This window comes from Daphnia pulex, chromosome 4 (genome assembly GCF_021134715.1).
Source record: "Daphnia pulex isolate KAP4 chromosome 4, ASM2113471v1".
In the NCBI taxonomy this organism is placed as follows: Eukaryota; Metazoa; Arthropoda; class Branchiopoda; order Diplostraca; family Daphniidae; genus Daphnia; species Daphnia pulex.
This window is the reverse complement of record NC_060020.1, coordinates 6,726,532-6,748,028: the sequence shown is the minus strand read 5'-3', so window position 1 is coordinate 6,748,028 and position 21,497 is coordinate 6,726,532. Positions and strand designations below refer to the sequence as shown.

Genomic DNA, 21,497 nt, shown 5'->3' with positions numbered 1-21,497 from the left:
CTCTTATTGGACTTCATTTACAAAGTATACCAAAGTACTACGGGGCTGTTCATATGCATAACCTTTTCATCTTGCTCATTTTGATAATCTTTTCCGGTTTTTGTGTGATGAATGATGTCGTCCGTGTCTGTCCCCCCCACATCATCAATCCAACTCCAGGATTCCCCTAATAGACTTTTGCCTTCTTCAAAAGGATTTGTCTTAATGGTCGTCCCGCGTGTTGGACGCCGGCCTGTTTAGACATTGACTTGTCTCTTTATTGAACGTTACATTTGAAGTAATGAGAGTCTCGGTCTTGGAAGATGGGGGTGTCGTTCGATTCCCATTACACAGAGTTTGATGTGTGTATAGGCTGTGCAGTAGTACAATATCAGTGTTGCACAAGCTCAAAGCCATCGGAGCGGAATAAAAGAGAGGAAAAGGACAAAAGATTGGGGAACGTCTATCATTTCCGCACAGTCCGTCCGCCCGTCCTACAGTGATCCACTCATTCCTCGCCACACACACAAAAAGAAGAGTCGGAGGACAATAAAAAGGAGAAGGAATCCTTCGCCTTCAGGCACTAGTATGTGTGTGTTTTGTATACATGTATGCTATGAAATGTGTGTATAGTGGTCTGGTACTATTACGTGTAGTTGATGACCAATTAGGAGCGGGAGGAAAGATGCCGGCGGGCGAGGTGTGTAATACACACAGAGTCGGGAATTTTTCTTTCTTTTTTTAAGACTAGTTTATTTGTGATGTTGGTGGTAGAGAGAGATAGAGCAATATTACAAGACGCACTCTGTTCCTAGTGAATGGCTAGTGGTGGTGGGGGGCAGCAGTAGAACATATAAAACAAGCAAAATAGCGCGCCGCTTTAGGCTGGTCCGCTCTATCCTGCACAAAAGACGGGATCCGGTTGGGCCAAAAGCTTCGGCTGCTGGATGGTCGGTGGCTTCGCAAATGCGTGTCGGCTCGCCTCAGTTATTACTCGGTCGCCTTACACTTCCATTAGTCGCTTTCCATTGCCCAACAAAATAAATAAAACAGACAAAACAACGAAAAAAGAAGAAGAAAAGTTCCGGCCTAGTTGTCGCCCTGCTTCTAGAGCTGCCCTTTATCGAACAGCATCCACATTTTTGTTTTTACTTTCGTTGCTGTTTCAGCAGATTTTTCCGACCCGATTTTTTTTCACGACCGAGCATCTCCTGCAACGTATTAAAGAACTCTACCACACACTGCCACTAGAGACTCTTTCTTTTATTTTCTCTCTCCCGATCTTGCTGCTGGTAAGATACAATATCTTCGGCTGAAACCTAGACAATATAGGCCCATGTACTGACAGAAGAAACGGCAGAACATCATTATAGAGTGAATGGATGGGGAAACAATAGAGAAAAAGGGGATCCCGAAGAGAAGAAAAAAAAGGGGAATAGACTGTCAGATAAGAAAATGGAGCAAGGTTTTTGTTGGCTCCGTTCCCCATACAATACACACACGGTATACGGTCTTATATATCCCTGGAACTGTTGGAAGGGTAACGGATAATGCCTTGAAAGTAATGCCAGCCAGTTCCGTATTAACAGGGTATTTTTTGTCCTTCTTCAGATAATCGTCCTTTTGGCCGCTGACGTGTCACTATATAAAAGCTGAAAACGGAGAAATGTCTAAGTAACTCCCATTTTGAATAGCTCTGCGCACTTGTCGGCCGAACTTTTTGATTTTTATCTACTACTTGTAAAAGAATGGAATTTCCCCTTTTCTGGATTTCTTGGCGGGGCATTAAGTGCAGACGAAATGGGGCAGAAAGGGTTGTGTATTGTTCATTGAAAAGTTGTGCATTAAGTACATCTGCAGTGTAGCTAGTTAGACAGATATTTCCGTATAAGTAGCGCACTCTTCTCTTTCTCTTGACTTGTGTTTATCTTCCAGACAGCCACGCCCGAGTGATGGATATCTTCCTCTTGCTCTTCTCCAATCGACGTAATGGATGTGGAATGCTTTAACTCTGACATTTGGCGCTCACTGGCGTCCCACGCAACTATAGACTGTATAGACTGCTGTCCCTGCTATGGCTGGGCTGGCTGGATGCTTCTTGTGCTGATAGACTGGCCATCATCAATGAGGTTGCGAGGCTCTCGACATCTGCCGCTCTTTAACTACTATCGTCATCCGCTTTGCTGGAGCAGCACACAACGCCTTCCGGCACTCTTGTCCCGCGTTTTTTTTTCTTTTCTTCCCTTTCTCTCTCTGCCATACAGTCAAGGATTCCGGTTACCTTGTCGACGAACGAACGAATGGCGCTGATGTTCACGTCTGACGTGAACTGTTGTATTTTCTCGACCCATTGATTAGCGACAAGAGAGAGAGAAACTGCAGGCAGGCAGTCAAGAGATGAGATGACCGAGCGAAAGGAACAGAGAGAAAATCTCTGGTCTAGTCGGGAGAGACAGACACTTTGTAGACATTTCTCATTAATGATGGCACACGCGCTCATTTCTAAGCTAACAATCGATGGCAAGGAGAGACTGACTGCAGACATCAAAAGGGAGCAACTCATTATTACAGCAGCTTCCAAGGTATAGACGGTAGGAAATGATGGAATTGTGCTAGAGCAAACAAGAAAGTTGCGCTTGTTTTCAGTCTTTAATATACCCCAGCCAGATGTGTATGTAGTGACATTGGCATAAGAATTCCGTTCGGCCACAAACGGACCCCCCATGAAATGATGATAGCGACTCTCTGTAACGGTGCGGATGAGCGAAAATTGAAAGCCCTTTAGAAATGACTTTGGACTCGACGATTTGAATTCCATGAACCGAAAAGGGACCATTCTCTCTATACATACCCTATACGCCCAAGGCTTATGGGTTTTTTCTTCTTCTTCTGGAAGCAAGTCATTTGATCCGTCGTCGTGTATAGAAAGGAACAGCTGCGTGCCTTTCCGCTATTGAATCTCTCTCTCTTTCTTGTTTAGCGATTGGAAGCTTCTGGTTCCGTTCCGGCCTTACATGGAAAGCCATGATGGTCCATCATTCCTGTCCATACGTTACTAAAGAGCAGCTTTGCATAACGCATTGATGATGGCGAACTTTTCGCAGACCCTGCTGCACTGAAAGTTGTCGGCTAGACAAGATCGGGTCTTTCACGTTCGGCATTCAATGGGACCGTCTTCGCTTAGCACGCCGACTCGTCGATTTTGATGAAAGTTGCACCCAAATCGGCAAATCTCTATATTGTACACGGAGGGCTAAAAACATCCTGGGTGGCGCACGTGGGCTGCTTGAAAGTCGACGGGCTGTGCCTCTCCAAAGAGAAGTTACATAGGGAAAACGGAAAGGAGCTATCGAGATCTTTCAACTTCCGTTCCTAGTCGACCCCATATATATGCAAATATCCTGCCCTGCCAGCCTACAAGAGAGTGTGCTGGCTGACTGAAGGAAGCGCATACATAAAGGTGAAATGAAGTGCACGTGAACGCCTCGACGGTCAACTGAGCTTTCTGTGTGTTAGCACTGTTAATCGAGCAGACGCACATTATTATTGTTATGCAATTACCCTATATATGAATAACGTTATAACGCAGACTCATGGCCACTCGCCAAACGTCTTTCGGGACGGCGGATATTTATGCGCGGGGGGATAAATTCGATTAACATCTGACCAATGGATGAGGAGGAATGTGTTGCTGCCTCACAATTGCTGCCACTGACAACACAATGACCCTTTTCCGTTCTGCTGGTCACTCCGTCCGCGGGAGGAATGTGTTTACCCGAAAAATAACGGCTTAATCGGGTTAATGCCATGACAAAGCCAGCAGACTCTACCCTCCCCACCCCTTCCTCCTATTCAAAAATGAATGATGAATCGACATTGTAGTGTATTCAGCTTCAGCAAACATTCAGTGAGTCCATCGTCCAAAATAACACGACTGCAGTAATTGTTTTCCTTTTTTAAAAAATAGTCAAAAGAATGAATGAGGATCGATGACAAACAAATGCTGTATTGACTATGGGAGTGAGTAACGAACATACAATCTAATATTGTTTCATACCAGCTGATAGTTGTAATAGAATCCTTAAATATAATTAAGCAAGGGCGCTCTGGACAGGTCGAACCATAATAGATGTCTATGCGGGGGGGGCCATCACAGAAAGGTCAAGGAATGATCACTGTCGTACATAAGGTGAATTTTGGTTTTATACGTGAGTAGTATAGGATAGAGAATCTTCGTGGGTGACTTGAGAGTTTGCCTATTAATTTTCGCTAGTGTAGTATTTTCTGGGCTAAATGGCACGTATTATCATTTGATGGACAACTTTTTGGCCGAGTTCGATAGGGCGAGGAGAACGGCCACTGTGTCCAGTTCTTTTTGCATGGCTTTTTCGTTATCCAAACTCACTTCGCTCGCACGATTTCCTGCAACAAAAAGAATGTTTTTTTTTTAACTCTTATGCATCACAGATAGAGTAAACAGACCATTTTTACCGAACATGGTGAGGACTTTCGTACGGAAATCTAAAACGGTCGTGACGGGATTTCCTGTTAGAGTCAACTCCTCGAGACAGGGTAAAGCAGCCACCGGGCGAATCGTCTCCAAGTCGGCAATCTTGTTGGAGCGTACGTCCAGCGTGACTAAACCGTAGAGCTTTCCCAGTCCATCCAGATTTGTCAGGCGATTCTGAGCGAGGAGAAGTGATTTTACGTTGCCTAATTTTGTGTGGAGATCGGGTAGTTGGCGGATACGGTTGTTGGACAAATTCAGTTCCTCCAGTGCCGACAAGCTCGACAGATTGGTCACTGATTCCAGGGCGTTGCAGTTGAGGCATAGCCGGCGAAGTTTAGGCACCAAACAAACCGCAGCAGGACTAACCTCTGTCATATTATTCTCGGACAGATCAAGCGAAACCAGCTCTCGCCAAGCATAGGGACTGTCAACCTAAACGGAAATACCGATGAAAATAATGGTTTACAACAATTTCAAAACAATAAAACAATCGAACGCCTGAAGACTTTTTACCTTGATCTCAAGGTTTTTGTGGACACTGTCACAAACGAGGACTTCAATCATTGATTTAAGTCCACAAGAATGAGCCGAAAGCGTTTCAAGGCTGGTTCTCAAACTCCTCGCGCAGATGAGGCTGCTCACATTGGCACCGTTAAAACACAAATGTTTGAGGCTTTTGAAAGCTGAGAGATCAAAGGGGAGATTGTTCAAAATTAAGTTGCTGTTTCTGTAGAAATCTCGATTTCCGACGATTTCAAGAGATTCGATGTTGGCCAGAAAATCCAGGACGTGAGCAAAATCCTGTTCTTTATTTAACTGCTCAACAGGAGACCGAGGTAACTGAATTTTCTGAGTAACAGCATGTAGCTAAAAAGTAAAAACAAACAAGGTTCAGAAATGATTGATGTCACATCTTGCAAAGTGATTTATTGATTGTTTACCTGCAAAGGATTCATTGATATGGTTTGTCCTGACAAAATTTTCGTTTCTCCATTAACATAAAGCTCTGCAGCCAGTTTTCTGACTAGAGAATAAACTTCATATTCTTCAAATTCAAAAAAAGAACACACCTCAAGAGGTAGAGCTTTTTCAAGGAATTGAACAATTTTTTTCAGGTAGATTTCCAAATCTGATCGTCTCCTCTCAATAAATTCTGGATCTTTGTTTCCAATGATCTTCTTAGCAGGTAAAAGATCTTTTCGAAGTCCATGATTGAGGACGAGTTGTTGATGAAGCAAGTCAAAGTTTTTGTATCGTTGTTTCACCAACCACCAAATTTCACCTACACTCACTTTGATAACATAAACGGTGCATTCTTCTTCTTTCTCGGCGAACGGAATGCACACGTCTACTTTTTGTTGACAAACGTCACGACTTTTAGAAAATACGTAAAGCGCCATTGGTTGTTTTTCTGTCGACAGGAATAACAGAGCTTAAAGCTTGTTAGTTAATAACTTACAACCGACTGCAATTTTAGCGTACACTCTTTTTTGTCTTTGTCAGTTGTTATTAAGCAGACGACGCATTGACGCGCACGCATCACAGCTGATTTTTGACAGTTCATTGCATCGACTGCTCGACTGCTTCAGTTTTTTGAAACGACGAAATATCAAATATGAGCTCGCTGCCTAAACTGAAAGAATTTGAATGTGATGTTTCTCCTCACGACAAAAGTGTTTGCACCTTAAAGCTGACGGTATTATATTTTTAAAGCAAATTTAACCGATTAATATATCCGTTTAATAATTCATATGCATTGATAAACATCAAGGTAGAGGGATCGTCAACTGACGAAGACGGGAAAAAACGCATCTCTATAGATATGCATGCAAGTGAATTATCAACCACTGTGCATCTTTTGCAACAAGCCAGAGACCAAATTGCAACACTTGTGCGAACAAAAAAATCATAAATGCAATAGAGTAAATGGCAACCTAACAAATCAGATCTCTATTATGCAGTGGATCACATTTAACCAACAAAGATGGATTTCAATGTTTCTTTCTTGTCTTTCTTGACTGATGAAATCCATTTTCCAATAAATTGTTTTTCAATCTCTCTGGCCTTTACAACTGATGGTGGGTCATTAGGATCAGCTGCTCTTAGATCAAGGTGGTGAGCTCCTTCTGGGATTATTATTGCCACAATTGAGTCAGAGAGGGATTTTGTAACTCCTCCAGTAGACCTATTATAGAAACACAATTAATAATAAGTGATATTAAATTCCATTCTTTTGATATTTGGTTTTTAAAATAGATAACAAAAATTCTTACCATGGATCTAGCAATCCATTGCTGAAAACAATATTTGAGGATGAAGAGATGTTCCTGCCTCCATAAATCAATGGTGCCATAAGTGGCCTAGGATTGACTTTCCATTTCTTTAGACATCTTTCAGAATATTTTTCTATGTTCCAGGGCTGAGCTTCAAACATGTCGTTGATTCCGTCGCCACACATTGGCATTACCATTTCAGTACAAGCCTTAAAACAAAAATTATTTAAAAACAAAACTCACCGCCTAAATTTCACGGGTAATTCTTTTACCTGGAAATCCCATCCCATATCTCCCAATGACTGGTCAGCTTGTTGACTGACATCTAAACATTTCGTTTGTCCAGTAAAATTTGCATAAACGGACAAACCTTTAAAAAGCTCGTCTAGAAGGGAGTGGTCGTCGAGACTAGAGTTTGTTAAATGCTCACAAACTGCCTGTAATTGAAAATTACATATTTCTTATTTTTCAGGATATAAATGGGTATATGGCGATATACTTTGACAGGGTATGCAGGTAAAGGAGCCAAAAAATTGGCAGCATATGGATAGTTCACCATAGCAAGATTTGTCCATACATTTGTAAGCCAGTCCTTCAAATTAACTACATCATCAGTCCCATTTAAGGGAACACATAAATTCCAATGAGTTCGGAGCCACTCCTTCCCGTCATCTAGTAGGTTGATACATGAAATAATATTTTGTGCGTTTAAAAATATTGTTATATGACTAACCTTGCGATAAAATCGAAGATAAAGATTTCCAAGATTTACGAATCGTTTCTGAACACTCTGTTGATGCCGATGCAAAATCAGCAGTGACTACGCGATTAAATGCGTCACACGGGGTGAGTCCCGTAAACTGCAAAATTGGAGCTGAAGCAGCGATTGATCTATTGATAAAAATAAATTCCTAACGTAATGAAACTTTTCCTATCAAAATTTGAAAACATAAAGTACGCGTATACCCAGTTATAATATGAGGATATTTAATACGCATCCATGCAGATAACATTCCTCCATAAGATCCTCCAAATGCAATAACAGGACTATCAACAGCTCCTGAGTTTGTGGATTTGATGTAAGCAACCAACTCAGCAAAATCTGCTAGTGCTTGTTCAGAGGTTAAATATCCTAAATATTTTGCATCCTGTTCACATAAAAAAAGATAAGGCAAATATGGCATAATGTATGATATAAGAATGTCTTACAGAATAGCTTTTGTTGCCATATGGAAGGGATTGGCCATAGTATCTGTGCTCAGCAAAAACTAACATGGCCCCAAATTCTTCTGCAATATCCCACATAAATCCCTAGTAATAAAAATTCCTCTTGGTCAGCATCACAGAGTCTCATAATAGGATGTATGTCACAGTCATCAGCATAATTTTTTAAAGATTTGCATTTCTAAATAAACTTTATTGGGAACTTACAGTATTTTGAGCAAACCATTCTATATCTCCTTCATTTCCTGTGTAGAAAAATATTGGACCTCCACCTCTTTTCCAATAAGTAGAATTGACTAAGTAGCGTTGTGGATAAGTATCTTGATTGGCGAAACTGAAATGATCAACCTAATACCGAATCATAAAGAGTGTGAATTAATTACAGACCAGATGACACGTTAATTTGTCACGATTGTAATATAGAATTTTAAAAAATGTTACTTGTTGCTTGAAAAAAAATGTTTTCCATTCGTAACATTGCGAGTAATGGAATAGAAGACATAAAAACGATAACAGCAATATGCGATGCATACTGCAGCCCTCGAACGAAATTTTTCGAATGCGGAGAAAGATCACCACACCAACAACAAAGTCAAGGCCTGTAAGTTGGTATTCTTCCCAAGGCAGCAGAGATTAGAGCCAACACGCAGCACTGTTGTCGAGAGGAAACGGAGGCGGAGGGCAAAAAAATAAAAAATAAATAATATAAGTTGGTCGTATCTAGTATCCTAGTTTTGTCTAGCAGTGCTGCTGTTGTCTCCAGGAGTCCTAAAATGCGAAACAACCGCGCGGAGCGGATCCAACTTTCGGTGGTTTCCTAATCCGCTAGTCCCGCGCTACAGGCGCTACACGCATTTTTTCACTTGTTATTAGTAAAACTTTTTTCAAGGTAAAAAAAAGCGAATCGGATAGAGCATAAGAGAATTATTTGAATAATTTCTAAAGCGTTTCTAAAAAAAAAATATACAAAGTTCGCGGGCTGGGGGTGTGACGGTCTGAAGCAACATTGCTGATTTTTTTAAATTTTGGTTCGTATTTTTCAGTTCCATTTCCACGTTTCGGTTTTACGTTTTAGGACACTTACGCCCCTGTCACTATGTTCGTCTGCTAGGATGAAATCATGTAATTGCCATGGAGTTAACCGTGGATTGTTGTGATGTTTTCTCTAATAATTCCAATAAAGACCCTTATAATATTGTTGAAAGTTTGAAAAAGATCTGTACTAACTTTAGATGTAGAAATCCCACCTTACTTGATAAAGCAGGTTTGGGTGTATCGACGTTTTGTGCGGCCAATCATCCGGTTGAATCTTGTGGTAGTAATGGACTACCTTTAACACCAAATTCTGTCCAAATCCTTGGAAAATTTCAGTCCCTTTCCCAGCTTGAGCACCCTAACCTGTGCGCTTATGTTGAAATATGCCGCATTCAACATGGTAAATATAGCAATGTACAGTTATAAATTGTGTGGAAATTAATGTTTGGTTTGGTTTCCAAATTTTTCATCTATACAGAGAGAGTTATTGTTGTGGCTGAGCATTACTCAACTTCTTTGCAAACACTGATCTTGAAAAAGAAAATATTTGGATTAGATTTACAAATCCATATCACCAGATCGATAATAGAAGCTCTTCGATATCTTCATAGTAAAAATGTTGTTCACCAGAACTTTCATTCCAAAAATATTCTCATATCTTCAGAAGGGAGAGTCAAACTCAGTGCCTATGGGATATATTATATGACTCAATCTAGTACCCTTGTCTCCTTTCCAATAGGGTATTCATTTTATTTCTTTGTTATTGTGTATACCAATATTTTAAAATGATTTAACTTTGCTTTAGTTATCCAAAGTATTTAGCGCCTGAAGTTTTACTTCTTGGCTATGATCCATCAAAATCATGGTTTGATAAATCTACAGTCTGTGATGAAACTTTAACTCTGTACAGCTCCAAGCCAAAGTCAGATATTTGGTCATTGGGAATGATTCTCCTTGAAATGGGTAATCCAATATTGATGACATTTAAGCAGACAATTTTATTAACAATTTATTTATAAATCTTATCAGCACTTGGGATGGAATTTTTGAGTGAATCAAGATCTAAACTATGGAACACACTAAGAAAAGTTATGAGCTGGATCCATGCAAGAGGAAGTGCTGTTGAAAGAATTGTTGCAGAAGCAGAGGCTACTGAGCAGTGGAAGGTGATTCTATCTTATAGTCTAATCTAGTTTTTTTCCCTGTTTCATCAAAGATGTTTTGTGGATGGTCGTTGCACAGAGTGTCCAACCAGAATTGAAGGAAGTAATTGAAAGTTGTCTTCAAGTTCTTCCCGAAAATCGACCCACAGCTGATCAATTACTAAAATACCCTCTATTCGGCTCACGATTCAACGTACCCGCTGCAGTTTTCAAGTTTCCTGCACAACCACTTCAACCAGATTTGCTTCGAATTCATCAATTGATGAGTAAGCTACCATTGTCCGAAGTGTACCACTTTTGGCACCTTGTTGGCGGTGATGTAGAAGCTGAATTAAGAAAAGCAGGAATATTGAGAAACAAACCAGCGATATTTTCTCTTCCTTGGTAAGATTGTGATTCCCAGTTGGATTGACAAGTTTTTTATAATATCAGCTTTTTTCAGTCTTGTACTTGAAGAAGGAGAATCGTTCGGACAAACCAAGGATCGAACTACTCTGTTTGATGATTCCGTGGTTGAAATATCATTAGAGGCTCTTTTGCGACGTTTGCAGCATCTCCCGTCTTCAGTTTTTGATCCTTTAATGGATGACGTGTATGATTAAAATAAGATTAAATTAATAATTATTTTTTAAAACTGATTGATAAACCCATTCTTTTATTTTTAGGGGTTACGTACTATTCAGCATTAACGATCACCAGACGCTGAGGGAAGCGGCTCAGTTACCGCTAGTAATAAAAGAAAAGGACATCGATTATCAACTTTACCGCATTGTCATGTTTGACAAACAGCTTCGAGTATGCAAGCATGTTCTGGTGTATTAAACGTATACTGAAAAGCTCGTTTAATAGGGGTATCCTTTGACGAGACAAGCTATCGTCAAAGAGGCCCGTGAGGACGTTCCACCTTTCTGCCGAGCACGGGTCTGGGCAGCATTACTGAAAGTTGATCCGTCTTATTCAGCCATGTATGCGGCCATCGATAAAGAAACAAGTCACTCCTCTGACAGACAGGTTTGCTAAATGTTATTAAATATTTTACTTGCATTTTATTTGAATCATCATTTTTCAGATTGAAGTTGATATTCCTCGCTGTCACCAATACATGGATTTGCTTGCATCTCCCGAGGGTCACGCCAAATTTAAGCGGATTTTGAAAGCTTGGGTCAATCAACATCCGCAATATGTTTACTGGCAAGGCCTCGATTCGCTTACCGCTCCCTTCTTGCTTCTTCATTTTAATGACGAAGGTATATTCCCACTGCTACTTTTTTATTACTAGTTTTTTCTCGTTTCAATCAAATTGCAATCAATTCATTTTAACCCCCTTTTTTTTTAAACCTTGTCTCATTTCAGCATTAGCGTATGCCTGCCTCGCTGCGTTCATACCAAAATACTTAAATAATTTCTTCTGGAAAGACAATTCATCAGTTATTCAAGAATATCTCGCCAAATTCTCACATCTAATTGCCTTTCACGATCCAGTTTTGCGTAACCATTTGGACTGCATTGGATTCGTGCCTGACCTATATGCGATCCCTTGGTTTTTGACTATGTTTGCTCGTGAGTATCATCAACAATTGAATCTTCTATCAAGTATGTTAATTCTTCTTTTGATCCCCCCCACCTCAGACGTGTTTCCGCTTCACAAAATTTTTCATTTGTGGGACAAGTTGTTGCTAGGGAATTCCTCGTTCCCTCTTTGCATAGGCCTGGCTGTGTTACAGCAACTCCGAGAGTCTTTATTAGAATCAGGATTCAACGAATGTATTCTCCTTTTCTCGGACATGCCTGAAATTGACATTGAACGATGTTTGAAAGATTCTATAGAAATATTCTGTAGCACGCCTCAAAGCGTTACTTTCCGACAACACGAACCACCCTCAGTCAGTCCAAAAGGCAACAGATCTTTCTGGGATTTCAGTCTAATTGGATCTAACTGTATGGATGATGATGAAGAGATTGACACGAGCTCTCTCGTGAGTTTCGCCTTCATTAATTCAATTTAATATGAACACTAATTAAATATTATTACGCTGATTCTATAGGCAATGGATTCTATTCCAGTAGCCACTTTAAAATCGGAACGCTGTCCTCGTATCAGCGCTGAAGATTTCATTGAACTATTGGATTTGAATCACAAAAGATTTGCTCGTCCAAAAATGGTAGTTGTCGATGTCCGGAATGCCAACAAGTAAATTTGAATGGTTTACGAGCTTAAATATAATTTGACGTAAAATCTTAAATTTGCAGATTCCAGAATGGTGCCGTGCCCGGTAGTATAAATCTCCCGTATCAAACCTGTTGGACAACAGACGGAACTCTCATACCGTGCGAACAATTGGAGCAATTGGACAGAGCTCGTGGCAAGATCGTCTGTGTGATAGGAAGTAGCTGTAACGATCTTGGCCTTAAATTTTCAGAAATTCTTCTCGACTTACAATGGCCTCGAGTTTGCACCTTACATAAAGGATTTGATGTATTACTTAAAACTCAAATACTCGTAGTTCCGGCTGCTGTCGGAATGTGCTGAGCATTCAACCATTACGTATTAAGGAACATGGCTCCAGTTGAATTCAATGCCACCTCGCCGTGAGTTAAACCAGTCCACCAATAAAAGAGTTATGCAATATCAGATTACTAATTTTGTTTAACAAGCTCATCCTTTCAGTTGTTAGTGTTCTCCTTTTGTTTTAACATGTTTTTAACATCCTCCAAGGCAGTACGATCACGAAGAACATCTTCTAGATCTAAATACCATTTTAAAAGATTAAAATGTTAATCTTTAAGGGCTTCTTTATGTACTCACCAGTCACAAGTTGATTTCTCGTTCTCTTCAAGCGCTCTACCTGACGTGCGTACTCTAACAACTGTAAATCTTTGCGGTTTATTTGTGAGCGTAATTCGCGCAGCAGAGTGTCTTTGTCCCGAAAAAGTCCAACAGTCTCAGGAGCCCGTCCTTGAACTTGCGATATCATTTTTTCCTTGGACTCCAACTACAAATAACTCTTTCACATTATACGTATCTTGATTAGGTAGGCTTTTCAAGAATTCAAACTCACCTCAGATTCTAGTTGATAAATTTTGTTTGTTAAACGATTTTGTTGTTTCTGGAGAATGCTATTCTCTGTTTCAAGTTGGGTTACTCGTTTCGAAACTCGAGAAGTGTGATGGGACTGTATTTTTAATAATGTCGGCCAGCGGTTGGATTCGTCATCTAATGGATTATGTTAGATTACGTTGTAGAGTGTATAGGCTTAAGGAATGTCCTCATCGTAATTTACCTATGCCGTAAACGGCAAGAAAAGCTTCTTCGTATTCGTTAAGACTTTTCGTCTGGTTCTCAATGCGTAGTTGGTACTGCTGTGCCCGCCTCTCGTGCTCTGCAATATCCTGTTTGAAATTTTCTAAACTGGCTTGAGATGTTTGTTTAGTTTCGCTCAGTTCTTTTTCCAATTTTGATTTAGAGGACGCTATGAAACTTAAACGTTGAACAAGCTCATTCTTTTTAGTCTCCATCTCTTCAAGTTGGAAGCGCTTTTTCTCTTCATTCACTTCTAACCCTCGCACTTTAGATTTCAGCTTCTCGCACCTTCAAAGACATACGAAAAATGTCAAAAGTTTCTTAAACAAGAAGCAATAAAATAAATTTATTTACAGATTCCTCCAATAATTCGCCTCTTTTTCAGCTGTGACTCGGCGTTGCTCATTTTCTAGCATCTTAGAATTTAAAGTTTCTGCTCCTGAAGATCGCAACATCTGAATTTGTTTTTGTAATGATTGCCTGAGTTTTGCTACTTCATCTTGTAACCGGTTCTCGTATTGGTGCCTATTAAATAGGAAAATTGTTTTGTCTCGTCCTTCTCATCCAAGTCCTTTTTATTTATTCTTACCGTAGTTTAGTAAATTTTTTCTTCCACTTCTCCGCAGTTTTACGTAATGATGCATTTTCTCGACCAAGCGTCTCGCACTTGAAGATAAGTGAGTTTTCACTGGCCTTCAAGCGGTTAAATTCCTCGAAAGTGAACTCGCCACTTTCTATATATTTTAGGGTCCGCTGATGTTTAACAGTTAGTTCTGTTAATCGCTTTTCCAATCCGGTTATGGTTTCCTTAGTCTTACCCGCAGTCTCTTCGAGTATTTGATTTTCAGACAGCAGTCTGTGAATAAAATCTGAATTTTATTTGTCTGAATTTTTCATTGCAGTTTTTGATGATTGCGAGAAGCTTATAGCAAATCATATAAGCGGCCCTCCTTGCTAACTTTTTAATCTTTTTTTATGATTATCGAACTGATAACTAGTAGAATAATCCAAGGGCAACATGGTCAACAAGACACACGGCTTTCATATGGAACGGCCTTTTGAGGCATTTCTCTTGAAATGAAAATGTGAGTTTCAAGCAGACTTGGCATATACTCGAGGGGGTGACGTTAATTATTCTAAGGATTCAGCTGTAACAAGATTATCTCTTTTATTTATATGGTTTCACCTTTCCCGGAAACAAATGTAACTCGATTGGAAAATAAAGCAAACGCAATCTAAAAGAAATATTATAGAATTCTGCAACCATACATTAGAGTTGCATCATCAATTTTATATGGTATTAAAACACCGGGTTATGATCACTCAGAGGCCTTATTGGTATTTCCTTTTAAAGTTGAGCTTTAAATGTAATTCCGTTCAAAAGGATAGATCATGAAAATGCATAACATTTCAGGAGTTTCCTATTGAACATCCTATTGTAAAGGAAACATGATACATGCCTTAAATTTTTGGTCTGTAAATCTACGATATTTTGTGATAGGGAATTATTCTCCTTTTTAAGGTTCTCATTTTCCCTACTATATAGGTGAGCGTGCTGTTTTAATAACTCAATTTCCTGTTTTTTGTCGGCCAAAATTTTTTCTGTTTCCACATTTTTTTTCGACACCGATAGCTTTGTTAGCTGAAGTTCACTGCGCAAACGTTTCACAATATCCTGATGGTGTTTTTCCTGTTGAGACCGTTTCTCACTTTCCACGATTGACGATATTTCACTAATTTCATGATCTTGACTTGGTGCACTCACTGAAACAGTCAAATCAGTTGGAACGGAATCATCTCCGATTGATAATGATTCCTTAAGTTTATTTTCCTCATTAAATGGAGTAGAAACAGAGACGCTATCAACCATCTTTCTCGTTTGTTTATTTCGCTTGAAATTTCAAATGGACGCGACTGGTAGCTATGGTAACAACTTTTGAAGCTCCAATAGAAACGAGCCTCGTGTCACGAAGCTCCGCCCCTCTTCTATACACGTATTCGGCGTTTTTGCTTCAGGGCATTCGGCATTCGGCAGTTAGTCTTGTGGATTAGACTGTGCCGGTGAATATTTAAAACGTTTCCGACACAGTGGTAAGAAAGGCTCTTTATTTTATTCTCAAACGTGGCACTACATGTAAGGAGATAATGCTCTTTGAATGTGTTAACTCATTTAATTAAAAACATTTAATATTTTGTTTTATCGATTATACAGTTCTAATCCGTTCGCCCTTTTGTCTTTCTTACAGGGTGTTGTCGCGAACCTTCCAGAAATGAGACTAATTCTCTTAATAGCCTTATGGCTGTGTTTAAGTATTGCGGTGCGATGTGACGATGACGACAGAGAAGAGGCAACAGTTACTGAAGAGCTTCCTGAAGGTGTTGCAGAAGAAACAGAGGAAGTAGTTTATGTAAGCCCTACACCTAATGGCCACATTTATTTCGCTGAGCACTTTGATGTCCCTGAAGAATTCGAAGCCAAATGGATTCGTTCTCAAGCTAAGAAAGAAGGGATTGATGAAGAAATTGCCAAATATGATGGTAAGCAATTGTGATACTTAACTATGTGCTTGAACTTTCTAATAGACATTAAATTGTATTTTGTATGTAGGAAAATGGGCTGTTGAATCATTGATGAAAGATGGTTTGAAGGGTGATTTAGGTTTGGTGTTGAAATCAAAAGCGAAACATGCTGCCATTTCTGCTCCATTAGACAGACCATTTGTTTTCACAAACAAACCATTGATTGTGCAGTATGATGTTACATTCCAGAATGGACAAGAATGTGGTGGAGCTTACATTAAGCTGTTAACTCAGGAAACAGGAATGAGGTTGTCTCAGTTTACAGACAAGACACCATACACAATTATGTTTGGCCCCGACAAATGTGGAAATGATCACAAGGTTGGTGCAAACTAATGAAAATCTTTTTAACATTTGAGTAATGTTTTTCTTTTTCTAGTTACACTTCATTTTCCAACACAAAAATCCCAAAGATGGTTCTTTCTCTGAAAAGCACGCTAAGAAGCCTAATACTAGACTCGACGAATATTTCAAGGATGGAAAGCCTCATTTGTACACACTTATGATTCATCCCGACAACACCTTCGATGTGTCCGTTGATTACAAAATTGTCAACAAAGGAACTCTCTTAGAAGATTTCTCTCCACCTGTGAACCCTCCTTCCGAAATTGATGATCCTGAAGATCGTAAGCCTGATGATTGGGACGAACGTGAGAAAATTGCTGATCCTGATGCGAAGAAGCCAGACGACTGGGATGAAGATGAACCCGAACAAGTTGCTGATGCAGATGCCGTCAAGCCAGATGGTTGGTTGGATGATGAACCTGAAATGATTCCTGATCCTAGCGCTGAGAAACCTGAAGACTGGGATGAAGATATGGATGGCACGTGGGAGGCTCCCCTCATTAACAACCCGTCTTGTGAATCTGCTCCCGGCTGTGGGCTATGGAAGGCTCCGATGAAGGCTAACCCCAAGTTCAAAGGCAAGTGGCGAGCAGCCATGATTGATAACCCAAATTATCGCGGTAAATGGAGACCACGCCGGATCCCTAACCCCGACTTTTTCGAAGACAAGCATCCCTTCAACATGGCTTCAATTGTAAGCTTTGTCTAATTGACCACTTTATTGTTAGTACATAACACATTTTTTGTCGGTCTTTAGGGTGCGGTGGGTCTTGAGATTTGGTCCATGTCGGATAACATCCTGTTTGACAACTTCATCATCACCGACGACAAAATCGTCTCTGAACAATGGGCAGCTGAAACATTTGATCTGAAGAGGAATCTCGTCGATAGAGATCAGGTAAGCTTTTATTCCTCTTTTGATACTTTAATTCAATCAAATTTATTGACGTTGTGAGGCGAGAGTTTGGTATTCAATTCACCACACATTGTAAGCAAAAGTAATATTCTTGCCTGTTCATCACCGTTAGTCGGACGGATGGAATTTTCATAAGCCTTGGCATTGGCTTCAGAAATGGGGTCGCTGGACTAATAGTAGCGAATGGTTTTGGCCATTTTATGGGATCGTCGCTTTCTGTCCACTTTTCATCTTTCTGATCTACTTGGTTCGATGGGTGAACAGTCCAGATGAAGAACAGGTTAGATTCACATGGGGTGGAAATGCCTTTAAAGCAGACTCGTGTAGGAAACGGTTGTCGTTCGTCAAAAGATTATTTTAAGCGTTCATCGGAGGAAAATGTCTACCTCTCGACTCGCAAACAATCCCTTGTTTTGTCATATCTTCCTGGCTTTAGGCGTTCGCTGAGAGCGTTCGACGGTGGATGAACAAGAAAGAGAATGCATTCATGGTGTATGGCATGTATCTCTCCTTGCCAGTTACACTCTACGTCTGGTTTCTGTGGCGCAGAGTTGTTGAGGTAGTCTTTAAAAAAAGACAATTTTAGCCTACCCCGTCGGTTAAAACGCTCTTACTGCTCCTACTCTCGCTCCACTCGTATTATTATGTGCTTTGGCGTAGTTTTTTCGCTAGTATTGTATATTCAGTATTTTGATTTATATTTGCTGTAGGAAAGCGTAGTTCAACGTTTGATGAATTACACCAATAAAAACCCATGGCTCTGGGCTGTGTACGTAATTGTTGTCGGCCTGCCTTTAGTGCTGATCTTCACATTCTGCTGCAATTCCCAGGTATATATCAAAGCTTCTCTATTTGTATTGCTCCCTCGAAATGAGCGATTCTGAATAATTGCATGTAAAGGAGATACCGCCAAGTTAATCCTAAATATGCAATTTATTCTAGCTCGTCTCGTTGCAACTTTCTTTTCAATGACTTATCTATTTAACGCAAAGGAAAAACAAGATGCCGCTCGTGCCGCTCTACAGAAAAAAACAGATGAAGCCGGTGAAGATGACGAAGGAGGTGATGACCAACAAAATGAGGATGAGAGTGAAGGTGTGCCTCCGTTAGAAGGGGAAGAAGATGAAGTCAAAGACGATGATAATGCCAAAGATGACGAAGCCGAAGAAGAAGGTTCAGAAGATGCTGCAGTTCCTGAAGTAAGATAAAAACACATGCCATAACGATAATTACAGCTAAATTAAATATTTGCTTTTTTTCTTTCAGGAACCTGCAGTTGAGAAGGGAACTCGTCGACGAGCCCGAAAAGATTGATCGATTGCTGTTCAAAATTTATGTGCGGTTTATAAGAAAAATGAATGAACGAACATTAATGATTTGATATGCAAACAGAACAAGGAAAGAAAGAGGTTGTCATTGTAACACGTTTAGTGTGCTATTCAGTAGAACGGAACGCAGTTTCGGGTATGTCCATTTAATACTATTTCATGTCTCAAGAGCGAAATACCACCCCTAAAAATTCTCTAAAATTCCGTGTTGGATGTTACATCATTTGCAAAGCTAAAATATCTGAGCATTAATCGTCATGAGTAAGGTTACATCTTTGAAAATGGTTTTGTGGTGTTTTGTTTTTTTCTATTTGGTCTGATGCGCGTGCCTTTGGATATCGCAAAAATTCTTGAATTTAAATTTGGATCCCTAGTCACGTGATCGGCCAGCCTATTGGCCAGTCTAATTTCAAATCGTCAGTATTGAAAGACATGAAAAACTCATCTTTACTTCCATTTTCTTCACTTTACCAATTTGAGAGGAATAAGGCAATCGGGGGTTAATATAACGGTGATTTTTTTCTTCATAAGGCATTGCTCGTTGCCGAGTGTGCTAGTCGTTATTTTATTATTTTTCTTCGTATTTTTCAAGTGTATTTTATTTAAATAAATCAGCCGTGAACCATTGAAAAAGATTTCGTTCATAACATCAATGTTATCACCCTCTTTGGTGAGGAAGTTATCTCCCGAACCCACATCCGGTGATCAGTAATAATGAAAGTCTAAATAGCACTTAGTAGGATCTACTTCAGCCGAATGGGAGCTGAAATGCCCATTTCCGCCCCCTTCATTAGTAGCTGTCATTTTTGTAATAACTTTACATTCATCGTGTTAGTCAGTTAGTGCCTGTCTTAGCAATCGTGCTTATTTTCCCAAAAGAGAAGAATAAGTGGACCTAATTTTTTTATTTGTACTATTTTCTAATAACTATAAACAGATGAACAAAAGTGATTGAATTAAATTTACAGACATTTATTCCAAATGTATATAGTTAAACTCTACTTTTCTTGGCGTTTTGTATAATATTTTTAATGAAAAATTCTCCAGCTTTATATGAACTTCGCACCAAAGGACCGCTAGCAGTGTATAGAAAGCCGAGTTCCTTTCCAACGCTTTCCCATTGCGCGAATTTCTCCGGTGTCACGTATTCAGTCACCTTTAAGTGACGCTTTGTCGGTTGCATGTACTGCCCTAGAGTTACGCAATCTACATTCGCAGCACGTAAATCTTCAATGGGAAATATATTGATTATGATAGAAAAGAACGCTGAATATAACTGAGATATAATACCTTCTAAAGTTTTCCGAACTTGGTCATCGGTTTCTCCTAAACCTAGCATTATCGAACTTTTAGTCACCACATCGGGTCGCACTTGTTTTGCATAACGCAAAACATCCATAGACTGTCTGCGAGAAAAATGTTGAAATGAGTATAAATATTGTGACACTATAAGCACAATAACATGTACTCACTGATATTTAGCTCTTGGATCTCTAACCAACCAAGTTAATTCTTCCACCGTCTCAATGTTGTGTGCGAAAACGTCCAATCCAGATCGCACTATACGTTCAACACAATCACGGTCACCACGGAAATCGGGTGTCAGACATTCGACCAACAGCTCTGGCTTTCTAGGTTTGTAGGATCGTTTGTGGTATAAGCAGTATGTGTTTATATTTATATTATTTACCTCTGTTTTAATTCACTAACAGTTTGGGACAAATGGTTAGATCCTTGATCAGGCAAATCTATTGAGAGAATTGAACATATTAGCTAGTCATCATTATTATCAATTCAATTCATAATACCATCCCTATCTACAGATGTCAATACAACATAATCAAGTCCCCAAGCTGCAATGGCTATTGCTGTATTAACTGGTTCATTTGGATCGAGAGGAGGTGGTGCTTTGGAAGTTTTTACTGAGCAAAATCTGCAACCTCGTGTACATGTATCACCCATAAGCTGCATTTGAAAGGTTATAGGTTTTTAAATGAAATGTTCTGAAAACTTTTTTTTACCATGATTGTGGCAGTAGCTGTTGCATCTGGTCCCCCTCCCCAACATTCCCCAATATTTGGGCACCTTGCTTCTTCACACACTGTGTGTAAATTAAGTCCCCTCAAATTCTCTTTCAATTTGGCAAAGTTTTTGCCAACTGGAATTTCTGTTTTCAGCCAAGGTGGTAGTCTCAGACGTTTGTCACCTTTTTCCCTCACAAGTTTTCCAGCATAATCTTTCCAGTTTTCATCACTAGAAACCTTTCCCTGTACAAAATCTGAGAAATCGGGTCCATTTTCCAAGCGTTCTTTAATTTTTGAAGTACTGGATTTGGCATTATTTGTGCCTACTGCTGTTGAGCTGTACTGCAATGCGACAAGGTACCTAGTTCCTAGAGACTGAAAAATTTAGCTTGTTGAAATTACAAGGTAAATTTGTAACATAGGTTTACATATTATTTCATAGTTTATTCCTCACATTAAATAGTGTCCTTCCACAAAAAAATTTGTAATGTCCGTGTCCGATTGCCATTTTTTTAATCGCAGGCGTCGACTGCTTCTGCTTGTTTAGAATCTTTGTTTTCCTAAATTCCACAAGTCCCTAAACACATTTTAGAACTTAGAATATACGTAATCATATGGCGCCTGGCGGTGGCGGGTGGGGAAGGGGAATGCGCATGCGCAATTGCGCATGCGCAATTGCGCATGTTTCGCCGTAAGCCATGCGTAAGCCTTAATGATTTTACACGAAGAATAAATTGAGGAGGATCTGCAGTTCTGCACCTAATTTCCACCTGTTGACTGTTGTATTGTATTACATAATGTTATGGTGTTATGTTATCT

At 39.7% G+C, this 21,497-nt stretch overlaps 6 protein-coding genes and 1 long non-coding RNA gene across 11 annotated transcripts; 3 read left to right on the top strand and 4 right to left on the bottom strand.

The window, feature by feature from the left end:
• Nucleotides 1-3,965: 3,965 nt before the first annotated feature.
• LOC124193165 (nischarin-like) lies at nt 3,966-6,021 on the bottom strand. 2 transcript variants are annotated; one of them, XM_046586845.1, is made up of 4 exons: nt 5,431-6,021; nt 5,003-5,356; nt 4,462-4,921; nt 3,966-4,401 (listed from the first exon to the last, which is right to left on the bottom strand). In XM_046586845.1, exons 1-4 carry the CDS (start codon nt 5,887-5,889, stop codon nt 4,286-4,288), a joined length of 1,389 nt encoding a protein of 462 aa, XP_046442801.1. In that variant the 5' UTR covers nt 5,890-6,021; the 3' UTR covers nt 3,966-4,285. The 2 variants fall into 2 exon arrangements, with proteins under 2 accessions (XP_046442801.1, XP_046442802.1); XM_046586846.1 differs by having other exon boundaries at nt 4,471-4,921.
• A 10-nt stretch (nt 6,022-6,031) lies between these two features.
• Nucleotides 6,032-6,378, top strand: LOC124193167. Its single transcript, XR_006874106.1, has 2 exons — nt 6,032-6,185; nt 6,261-6,378. It is a non-coding gene; the product is annotated as an uncharacterized LOC124193167 (long non-coding RNA).
• On the bottom strand, nt 6,207-8,968 carry LOC124193164 (lysosomal Pro-X carboxypeptidase-like). The gene is made up of 9 exons (XM_046586844.1): nt 8,428-8,968; nt 8,194-8,334; nt 7,972-8,073; nt 7,729-7,910; nt 7,496-7,653; nt 7,262-7,434; nt 7,035-7,199; nt 6,763-6,971; nt 6,207-6,674 (listed from the first exon to the last, which is right to left on the bottom strand). Exons 1-9 carry the CDS (start codon nt 8,515-8,517, stop codon nt 6,461-6,463), a joined length of 1,434 nt encoding a protein of 477 aa, XP_046442800.1. The 5' UTR covers nt 8,518-8,968; the 3' UTR covers nt 6,207-6,460.
• Nucleotides 8,969-9,071: 103 nt separating this feature from the next.
• Nucleotides 9,072-12,816, top strand: LOC124193158 (TBC domain-containing protein kinase-like protein). Its single transcript, XM_046586838.1, has 13 exons — nt 9,072-9,421; nt 9,500-9,761; nt 9,827-9,984; nt 10,051-10,187; nt 10,264-10,568; nt 10,627-10,776; nt 10,850-10,979; nt 11,034-11,195; nt 11,254-11,431; nt 11,538-11,744; nt 11,814-12,160; nt 12,230-12,375; nt 12,435-12,816. The coding sequence occupies exons 1-13, from the start codon at nt 9,118-9,120 to the stop codon at nt 12,712-12,714; spliced, it is 2,766 nt and encodes a 921-aa protein (XP_046442794.1). The 5' UTR covers nt 9,072-9,117; the 3' UTR covers nt 12,715-12,816.
• LOC124193160 (cingulin-like) lies at nt 11,849-15,355 on the bottom strand. The gene is made up of 7 exons (XM_046586843.1): nt 14,946-15,355; nt 14,075-14,341; nt 13,840-14,010; nt 13,466-13,773; nt 13,244-13,398; nt 12,991-13,177; nt 11,849-12,931 (listed from the first exon to the last, which is right to left on the bottom strand). Exons 1-7 carry the CDS (start codon nt 15,353-15,355, stop codon nt 12,849-12,851), a joined length of 1,581 nt encoding a protein of 526 aa, XP_046442799.1. The 3' UTR covers nt 11,849-12,848.
• An 86-nt stretch (nt 15,356-15,441) lies between these two features.
• On the top strand, nt 15,442-18,855 carry LOC124193159 (calnexin-like). Of its 4 annotated transcripts, none has more exons than XM_046586841.1 (8): nt 15,442-15,576; nt 15,732-16,023; nt 16,094-16,386; nt 16,445-17,104; nt 17,168-17,308; nt 18,037-18,156; nt 18,319-18,525; nt 18,593-18,855. In XM_046586841.1, the coding sequence occupies exons 2-8, from the start codon at nt 15,756-15,758 to the stop codon at nt 18,638-18,640; spliced, it is 1,737 nt and encodes a 578-aa protein (XP_046442797.1). In that variant the 5' UTR covers nt 15,442-15,576; nt 15,732-15,755; the 3' UTR covers nt 18,641-18,855. The 4 variants fall into 4 exon arrangements, with proteins under 4 accessions (XP_046442797.1, XP_046442795.1, XP_046442796.1 ...); XM_046586839.1 differs by lacking the exon at nt 18,037-18,156 and adding an exon at nt 17,763-17,885; XM_046586840.1 differs by lacking the exon at nt 18,037-18,156 and adding an exon at nt 17,763-17,885 and having other exon boundaries at nt 15,520-15,619.
• Nucleotides 18,856-19,610: 755 nt separating this feature from the next.
• Nucleotides 19,611-21,355, bottom strand: LOC124193166 (lipoyl synthase, mitochondrial-like). Its single transcript, XM_046586848.1, has 7 exons — nt 21,133-21,355; nt 20,676-21,053; nt 20,463-20,619; nt 20,345-20,402; nt 20,127-20,285; nt 19,945-20,060; nt 19,611-19,881 (listed from the first exon to the last, which is right to left on the bottom strand). The coding sequence occupies exons 1-7, from the start codon at nt 21,184-21,186 to the stop codon at nt 19,646-19,648; spliced, it is 1,158 nt and encodes a 385-aa protein (XP_046442804.1). The 5' UTR covers nt 21,187-21,355; the 3' UTR covers nt 19,611-19,645.
• Between the last annotated feature and the right edge of the window lie 142 nt (nt 21,356-21,497).